Here is an 8,680-nt window from a genome sequence, read left to right as displayed (position 1 = left end):
TCTTGCTGATTATTTGCCCTTGATTGTAGCCAATCACCTTAGTCCCACTCCCATCCTTTTAGAGAGGTGACAAATTTGCATAATATCTTCACGACTTCACAGATGATTCATTATTTCCTTTTGTGCTTATTTGTTTGAATTTGAATATGATATTGGTGCCTTGCATCAGGGCCTTGTAGCTCATTTTATGATGTGGACGATCTTCTATCCAATAGGCAATCTTGTGCACCATCAAAGTCCCAGGTAGAGGTGTGGATTCAAAACATCAGTTTGACAAATTGACCCAATTTGGGGTTTCTTTTTTTTTCTTTTTCTTTTTTCTCGGTGAGTTGACGAGTTGGGGTGGATTTTTTTTTTCCAACTTAGATTGGGTTGGGTTCAAATTGGTAAAATTTTCAATTCAAGTGACTCTACACAATCAAGACTATTGATAGTTTAAAATATGTATGTACTTTATATTTGTTAGTTTGATTTGGATCTTAAATTTCTTTAAGAGCGTAAACTACAATTTAAAATGAAATAGTTAAAATTTTTTTCTTCATACTCATCTAGGGCCTACATGATAGACTGATGGTTGATTAGAAATAGGTTAAGGATATCATTTTTTTTAATCAGTCTTAACAAAAATTTGTCAAAATACAGTTTTGTAATAGATATATTGGATTATATATACACGAAATAATATTTTTCTTTTTGATACTTCAACGAGATGTCTTAAAAAAATCACGTGGTGCCAATGAATTAAGCTATAAGTCTTTTGACAATATGGTATAAAAAATTATTAAAAAACAAACCCCTTAATCATCATTTTTTTTTTGTTGAGTTACAATCAAAAGTTTTTGAAGCAATGCAATGATGGCTGTCACGTTAAAATGAGCTAAAGCCTAAACCCTCCAATAATGATCTTCTAATAACTGGGGACTCATGGCGGCGAGCTAGCCTCAGGGTTCATTTTCTCCTGAACGCTCTAATATGAAGATATTGCCTTTATCATCCCTCCCTATCCTCAATTTATCATCAACATATCTAAAGGAGTTTAGATTAAGGAACAAGTACAATAAAGGTTTCAATAATTAGTAAATACTACACATAAAAGGGTGACTAAGGATACGTAATCTCGAGCCAACCTTGTGGATTGAAGATGCCAAGTAGAAGATCATAGTTCTTCCGGAACACATTCATCAACTATTGTTTTAACAAAGGCAAAAACAAATCAATTTCAAGGTTATAAGCTCCTCAATAGAAATCTTATGTGTCATAATTTTTCTTCTTTCCCTCGACAGAAAATAAAAACAATGAAATGAACTGAACTGAAATTATGTGATACAGGATTGATGGATGTAGCATACCTGGTCAGGAGTGATTGATGACTGATCGTAACTAATGTCAACTCTCTGTAGAATATGGAACAAAAGCAGGTTACTATGAGTGTTTGTTTGTTGAATTAAAGAAAAAAAAAAAGTAGAAAGTAACCAGAACAATAGTGTAGCTTTTTAACTGCTTTTGATGAAATCTTGAAGGAAGCCTCAATCGTGAGCTTTCCATTGAACAGATTTAGCCCCTTCGCACTGAACTTGACCACATTCACTGCTTTTCCCTCCATTTTGGCACATTAAGAAACGTAGATAGTTTTAGTAAAAGACATAAAGAACCACACCAAAAGACTTAATTGCTCCTTCTCGAAAAAAAAAAAAAGACTTAATTGACAAAAAAAGTTCTCTCTCTTTTTGTGGTTAAAAGTGGTGTCAGAAGTATTATATTAAAAAGGCTGAGCAAGAAATATAGATATTTTCAAGAAACCATATTTTTTTGGAATATGCTAAATTTTGAACTGTTCCACTGTCCCATATTGAAGTCGAAAAGATTAAAGCTTTAGTTTTGCTACAAGAACTAAACATGATATTGAAAGATTTATACCTTAGTAACATCAATGATCTGGAAAAAATCTCCCAATGAAATGAAATCTCTCAAGCCTAGCTTCGTTCTCTTTGAACCCAAGATTGTTATTGTACTGTAAACAAGTTTCCAGCATCCACCCACCTTCCAATTTTAGAAATAAAGTTTATAAAGTAGAAAAGAATTTATCTTCAACTAACTTTCAAAAAAAAAAAACTTTCAACTTCCAATTATGGAAATAACCTTAAAAAATATTGTTTTTAACTACAAATCTCAAGACCAATTGCACAAGCATTATTGTAATATAATATAATATACCTTCTCTAGTTTCAGAGTAGGATCTGGAGTTGGATTATGAGACTCCAGCAGCTTCACCAAACCTTCAATCTCAGATTTCTTTGCAGATGGGATTCCAAATATCCCTCTATTCAATCCTTGGAAGATGTTTGTATGCAATCCATATTAAACATCACTTCAAATTGTTCACTTATGTTCATTACAGTAAAGAAATAAAAAAAATAAAAAAAATTATACCAATGAGGTTACAGCATAGAAGTCAAGTTGGAATACCTTGTATTGCCTGGTAAAGCTCTGTTTTGGCTTGGGCAAGTGTTTCATCCTCAACCATGCCAGGGCTTTGTTCTGCAACTTTGGTGGAATATATGGGTCTAAAACCAGATATGCACTCGCCAAATATGGTGCTCTTGGTCCTTGGATGTGTGGCTGAGAATAATCTGAGAGTTTTAATGATTTTTGTGGCTCTTGGTTTTGGAGGAATTACATGGGAAGCTGGGATTGGTTGTTGAACAAGCTTAGTGGCCATGAATAGAAGATTAAAGGTAAAACAAGTTAAGCTGCTCTTGTGTTTTAGTAAGAAAGATGGAAGGTCAAGCTCATGGAAAGTAAGATAAATATGACCGCTAGATCTTGTTCACTGGTAGAAGGATAATGCATTAATTAAGAAGAAATAAGTCTATTTCCTGTACCCTGTTAGAAAGTTCTCCACCACAGCCGTGGGCTATCAATCCAACAAGTACTAAAAAAGTAGATCCACGTTTTTGCTCTTTGGTTTATTTATTTTGGTAAACAACTCTTGGTTTTATATCTCCGGCTTGTTCAGCCGTGGGTTATCAATCCAACAAGTACTAAAAAAGTAGATCCACGTTTTTGCTCTTTGGTTTATTTATTTTGGTAAACAACTCTTGGTTTTATATCTCCGGCTTGTTCAGCCGTGGGTTATCAATCCAACAAGTACTAAAAAAGTAGATGACGTTTTTGCTCTTTGGTTTATTTATTGCGGTAAACAACTCTTGGTTTTATAACTTTTATATCCACTGCGTATCTTGGTGCGATGGTCACTCCACAAGTATAAGTGCTTGTAGGGTGTGGGGTAAGGGCTAGAGTTCACATTTTCAGGAGAGAACTTCACACATATACACTTAGATTAGGTTAGAGTAAAATTCTATCTTGTATAAAAAAAAAAAAAAAACTTTTATATCTCGACTTATTTGCTACTTGTGTTTAAATACATATTTTCAGTATTTAAACAACATTACATGTATTTTCATATAGTTTTTCACCACACGTATTTTCAAAAAAATTGAAAACTATTGATTAAACAAACATACCAAATGATCCCTTAATAATTTTAAAATTTATGTACTTTTCCTTCTCAACTGGCTTAAATCAAAATGGTGGTTCTAAAAATACAAATTATTATACAATTTTTAGGCCCAATTTTAAAGTGATAAATAGTGAGTAATTATTATTATTTACACATAAACTTATTATTAGTCACACTCTATTCCATCACAGTTATAGCAAAAATAATTTGTGTTATTATATTATATTTTTCTAAATGTCATTGCTCATCTGTCAAAAAGTCTGAAGCTTGTTTAGGCAAAGAGTTACACGCTCTAATTGAAATCATATTACACGATTTCAGCTCCTAACTTACACAGCTATAATAAGAAATATTGGTTTCACCAGAAAGTATAACTGGCAGAAATTTTCTCCTTCTTTGACCTTTATGCATGTTTGCTCTACCTCTTAGGCTCTTAGACATTCTTATTTTTATTTTTTTTTACTATTTTCCACATCTGAGGATATATTAAAATATGTGGTTGGGAGTTCCCATGTGTGTAGTTATGTGCATGTAACATGTACACGTCAGTAGTGGCGGATTCCAGCAAAGCCAGCATATTACTGTATTAGGAGTAATTCTAGTGTTACACCATTGTTCACAACTCACTTATTAGACAAGTTGTTGTTGATAGAGGTGTGATGGTGGATCCATGTGAGTATAATGCTAGAATTTTTCCAATATTAGAAGTTATAGCCTATATAAGTGAAATTTTGTTTTTAAAATGTTGTTATTTCTCATAAAACGTGAATAGTATGAAACAATTCAACAAGTCGTGCCACAACTTGTATCACAATTCGCACATCCAGTAAGGTGTGAGATAAGCAGTGGCACTATAACTACTCAAAACAATTTGGAGACCAAAGGGGGATGCATAAGTACAATGTTACATCATAAATAGAAAAGCAATTATCAAAACCTGATTCCCCCAGAAAAAATCACTTCAACCTAATCTTCAAAGATGATCAGTCCCTACCTTTTGGCTTTTAGTGGTTCTGACTAGGGTGGCAAAATTTGACAAGAACTACGAACCCGACACGACACGAATTAGCAGGTTATGGATTGAGGCTTAACGGGTTCATGTCATATTCGGGTTGACACGGCTAACCCGTTTAATAAATGGGGTGGGTTAGTGTTGAACACATAGAACCCGTTTGACCCGTCTAACCCGTTTAATTAAATAATATTTTACCAATATACCCTTCAAACTCTAGGTATATAAACTTATTAGTTGTTGTGATTTATTTTTTTGACATATTATGATTGATTATTTGTGATATTGAGATATGCTTTAGTTTTGAATGATTATTTTTGACGCAGTTACTCGTTAGTTTTAAATTTTATATTAAAAATATTTATTTGTTTGTTTTTTCATTAATTTTTATTTTTCATTTCAATAAAATCTGATAAACAGGTCGACACAACTGACCCGTTTAATAAATGGGTCGTGTTAGGGTTGAGAAATCTTGACCCGTTTAATAAACATGTCGGGTTAGTATTGACCTATGCAGTCGAATACTCATGACTTGACACGACACGAACCCGACACGCGAAAACTCTCACTCTCTCTCTCTCCCCCCTAGGGAAGTCAAAAGAGCTTTGATTTGATTTAAACACCAGGAACAAGATCCCCCAACCCGTGGAGATATTGCCAAACAAAGAGTCAAATAGTGAACAAGATATATAGCAATCCTAGCTTGCTGTCCATTGTCCTTGAGCTCCATCCTTTTGTTTAGAACACAAGAACAGCTTAACCTTGCATACTCTCTCGACAAAGGTGTCCCATACCATATGAATCATGCTCTCTACAGCATTACATTTTTGTTTTTTACTCTGAACTCAATTAGTGCACTACTGATGTTCCATACCATGGAAATCATGTTATCATTCTGTGACTGACTCACTAGAAGAGCAGGTGCACCATTTAATTGGTCATCATTGGGTGCCATTAGAAGAGTAATAAATTCCTGCAGAAATGCCCTTCTGGATTTTAAGCCATAAATTAGACAATGATATGACACCAGCCAGTGTAGGGATCATATAGCAATTTCCATGCTAAAATTTTCCCAACCATTGAGATGATATGATATAATTAACATACGTTACAATTGATGTTAATGGTGAATTCATGTGAAAGTAATATTATATCGATAATAACTTGTCAACTTAACAAACCTAGAGAGATCTATGAGATTCTGATTTGGAACCCTCTAACAGTTAGCTCGACAAGTTGTGAAATTTGCAAGTATCTAGCATTGCTCTAGCTTTTAGAGTTTAGAATAGTTTTTTTTTACTTTTTATATCTAAAGGTAGCATCATAGGGTTGAACATAGATACCCTTAAAATAGCGGGATTCTGTAAATAATAAAAAACTCAGGCCACTTCTGCCATGCAATTCTTGATGCGCATCGCATCACAAATTCTTAAACAAAAACCAAGTAAAATGATGCTAAATAAAATTTTGGCGGACGTATTTGTCCCAAGTCTCAATAAGCCCAAGAGACGTTTATCAGCCATGGTTATCAGCCACAAAACACGTTTTGCTTCGGGGGGAGGGGAGGACACTTTGAATGGCTTGACTACTTACAACAACATTCTAAGCAGCAGTATTAGATTTTTCAGGCTCTTGCTGTTGTTTCCACTGCTCAGGGGTCAGAGCTTTCTTTATTGATAGAGCATGAATTTCCTTCATTTCCTCTTCCAGAGCACCATTCACCAGTCGGTGCCTCTCCAGCAACCTCTTCCCTTCAAATTGTTCTGATACAATTTCAATAGCAAAACTTGCTCCACAACTGAAAATCACTTAAAATTGAGTAAAACAAGTTTGATAAACACCACCAAAAACAAGGCAGAGAAAAGTTCTGAATTCAAAATACAAGTGTCTACAAGAAAGAACCTACCCTCCAGATGTATCAATTACTTCCTGAAACAAGAAAATAGAAGAATAAAATGCCAGAGAGAGTGCCAGATTCAAAAGTGTTTACAGGGAATATGAAAAGGAAATCCAATAAAACAAATTATATAAGGAATTTAAATGGAAATGTTATTTGAGTATTTAGGGAAAAGAAAGTGCACAAGAAAGTACTAACTATTAAAAAACAAACCCTTTAGCTCAACTAGCACTTCCTCGTGTTTCAAATGGAAACATCCAGAATTAAAATCCCCTCACCCCCAATCTCAAGTATTTATTATTACAAAAAAAAAAAAAAATCTATATGTTTTAAATGGCCTAGACAGGACTTATTATCTTGTGTAACAACTGCATACAACAACCCTCTCACATGGGTGTAAACCTCACATTGTGTGGGACCCACCCCTAAGTGAGCGGGGCGTTAAATGCAAATGTAACATAAGATGCCACTTCTCTGGACAAGACAGGGCATGCAGCCATGCATGCACCCTCTACAATTTATCTCCTTTTTTTTTTTTTAACTAACCTTATAATTCCTCTAAATATCTTTGGTTGTAGTACAACTACCAAGATCTCCAAGTAATTGCAGACTATACTAGCTGTCCATCAAAATGCAGCATAACTGATCACAATAGTCGCTATCTGCTACTTCATAATTTTATTTGATTTCTTATGATCAAATCTTTTCCTAGAACATCTTTGTTATCTGCTACTTAATGATTTTCATAGTGGGTAGGCCAAATACAATAACGAGATTCCTTTATCGAAAAATGTCTTCCCCAAAATTTTATTTTGTTACTCACAGTAACAATACAACTCACATTCCTTGTCAAACAAAGTTCGTTTTATTCTTCATTTTTTTTAAATAAAAAAAGAAAGAAGAGGAAAAAGGTTTAAAACAGATTATAATGAACCCAATATTTTATTAGAATAAACATTCTCCATTAGTTGTGGAACTCTGTTAAGAACTGCATAGTCATGCCTCTGAACGTGCTATTGCAACCTTTCCACTTTATTTTTTTGGATAAGTAAGAAAGTTATATATACAAATGGCTACTCTATGCATGAAGAACATAGAGCAAACCCAGAAAATACAAGAAGCAATCTTTCCACTTCATAAAACATCCCCGAATTTCTCCCTCTCGCCTACAACTAAACTCAAACATGGATCACTCTCACCCAAACTTAAAAACAAGTGTTTTCCCTTACCCCTTGAACACATGGCATCACCAAGTGGGACTGCATAACACCGATCAAGTGGCACAAATGGTCGCATAGAAGCCAACTTTACCCCCACAAAGAAGCATAAGCCACGATGGAGCACATGGACAAGCCATGCTTACAATACTTGTTCTAAAAACTCAACGACGTGGCTTGAATTGATGCAGCCAGCCTAAAAACCTTAATTTGAAAGAGACCTTCCTTCACCTTTTATACCATGGTCAAGGATCTCAATTTCATTTTGCGAATAACAACATTCAGCCTCCTTAGAGTTCACAGCAGTTTGAAATAATAACATATATACTGTCGACATTATGATTATTCCAATGTGATTTCGCCGACCATACTAGGAAATAAAATCCAGTCCCACCCATTCAAGAATTCTGCTTTTGTTTCGAACAAAAAACAATTCTATTCTCTCTTGAATTTAAATTTTATATTTATTTTGAAAAAGGAACAACAACAACAACAACAACAACATCAATAATGATATAATATAGGTCATAGAGAAATTCGCACGTTAATTAACATTATTAAAGCAATTTCCTGACATCTAATTTTTCTTTGAATGTAGAATTTCAGCTGAATCACATAAAAGCCCAAACCTAGTAACGAGTGTGGTTTTAAGGTTAGGTTTGATTCGTCTAATATTATATCCCTATTATCGGCAGAGATTATTTTTTTTAAAAAAAAACACTATTGGAAAACAACAAATTTATATGAATATTACGAACTGAACTGAAATTAATATACAGATGAACCCAAAAGACAAAGAAAAAGAAAACAACAAATTTATATGAAGCTATAAAAAATAAAAATAAAAATAAAAATTGAATTAGGGCTTACGAGATGTGAAGGATTCATCTTTGACTTCAATGAAGATTCCACTTGTTCCTTTGTCACCCCCATATCTGGCTCTGGCTCTGGCTATGTGTGTGTGTGTGTGTGTGTGTGTGTGTGTGTGTGTGTGAGAGAGAGGTTTCTGACTTACGAGTTGTGAGTTCTCTGAC

At 34.1% G+C, this 8,680-nt stretch overlaps 2 protein-coding genes across 3 annotated transcripts; both read right to left on the bottom strand.

Annotated features, from left to right (window-relative positions):
* Positions 1–576: 576 nt before the first annotated feature.
* On the bottom strand, positions 577–3,017 carry LOC142623903 (fibrillin protein 5 homolog). Of its 2 annotated transcripts, XM_075797385.1 has the most exons (7): positions 2,467–3,002; positions 2,215–2,330; positions 1,918–2,040; positions 1,499–1,597; positions 1,350–1,394; positions 1,112–1,185; positions 577–1,026 (listed from the first exon to the last, which is right to left on the bottom strand). In XM_075797385.1, the coding sequence occupies exons 1-7, from the start codon at positions 2,717–2,719 to the stop codon at positions 942–944; spliced, it is 795 nt and encodes a 264-aa protein (XP_075653500.1). In that variant the 5' UTR covers positions 2,720–3,002; the 3' UTR covers positions 577–941. The 2 variants fall into 2 exon arrangements, with proteins under 2 accessions (XP_075653500.1, XP_075653501.1); XM_075797386.1 differs by lacking the exon at positions 1,918–2,040 and having other exon boundaries at positions 2,467–3,017.
* Positions 3,018–5,872: 2,855 nt separating this feature from the next.
* Positions 5,873–8,680, bottom strand: LOC142626155 (protein BOLA2). The gene is made up of 3 exons (XM_075799942.1): positions 8,517–8,680; positions 6,439–6,461; positions 5,873–6,330 (listed from the first exon to the last, which is right to left on the bottom strand). The coding sequence occupies exons 1-3, from the start codon at positions 8,577–8,579 to the stop codon at positions 6,135–6,137; spliced, it is 282 nt and encodes a 93-aa protein (XP_075656057.1). The 5' UTR covers positions 8,580–8,680; the 3' UTR covers positions 5,873–6,134.

Source organism: Castanea sativa, chromosome 2 (genome assembly GCF_040712315.1).
Source record: "Castanea sativa cultivar Marrone di Chiusa Pesio chromosome 2, ASM4071231v1".
NCBI lineage: Eukaryota > Viridiplantae > Streptophyta > Magnoliopsida > Fagales > Fagaceae > Castanea > Castanea sativa.
The sequence above is the reverse complement of the archived record's forward strand: the minus strand, read 5'-3'. Positions and strand labels throughout refer to the sequence as shown.

Coding starts and splice junctions, on each gene's coding strand:
- LOC142623903 (XM_075797385.1), bottom strand. CDS start 2,719: ATGGCCACTAAGCTTGTTCAACAACCAATCCCAGCTTCCCATGTAATT. Junction 2,331..2,466: donor GCTTTACCAGGCAATACAAG/GTATTCCAACTT, acceptor ACATCTTCCAAG/GATTGAATAGAGGGATATTT. Junction 1,186..1,349: donor CATCAATCACTCCTGACCAG/GTATGCTACATC, acceptor TTAAAACAATAG/TTGATGAATGTGTTCCGGAA.
- LOC142626155 (XM_075799942.1), bottom strand. CDS start 8,579: ATGGGGGTGACAAAGGAACAAGTGGAATCTTCATTGAAGTCAAAGATG. Junction 6,462..8,516: donor AGATGAATCCTTCACATCTC/GTAAGCCCTAAT, acceptor TTCTTGTTTCAG/GAAGTAATTGATACATCTGG. Junction 6,331..6,438: donor GTAATTGATACATCTGGAGG/GTAGGTTCTTTC, acceptor AGTGATTTTCAG/TTGTGGAGCAAGTTTTGCTA.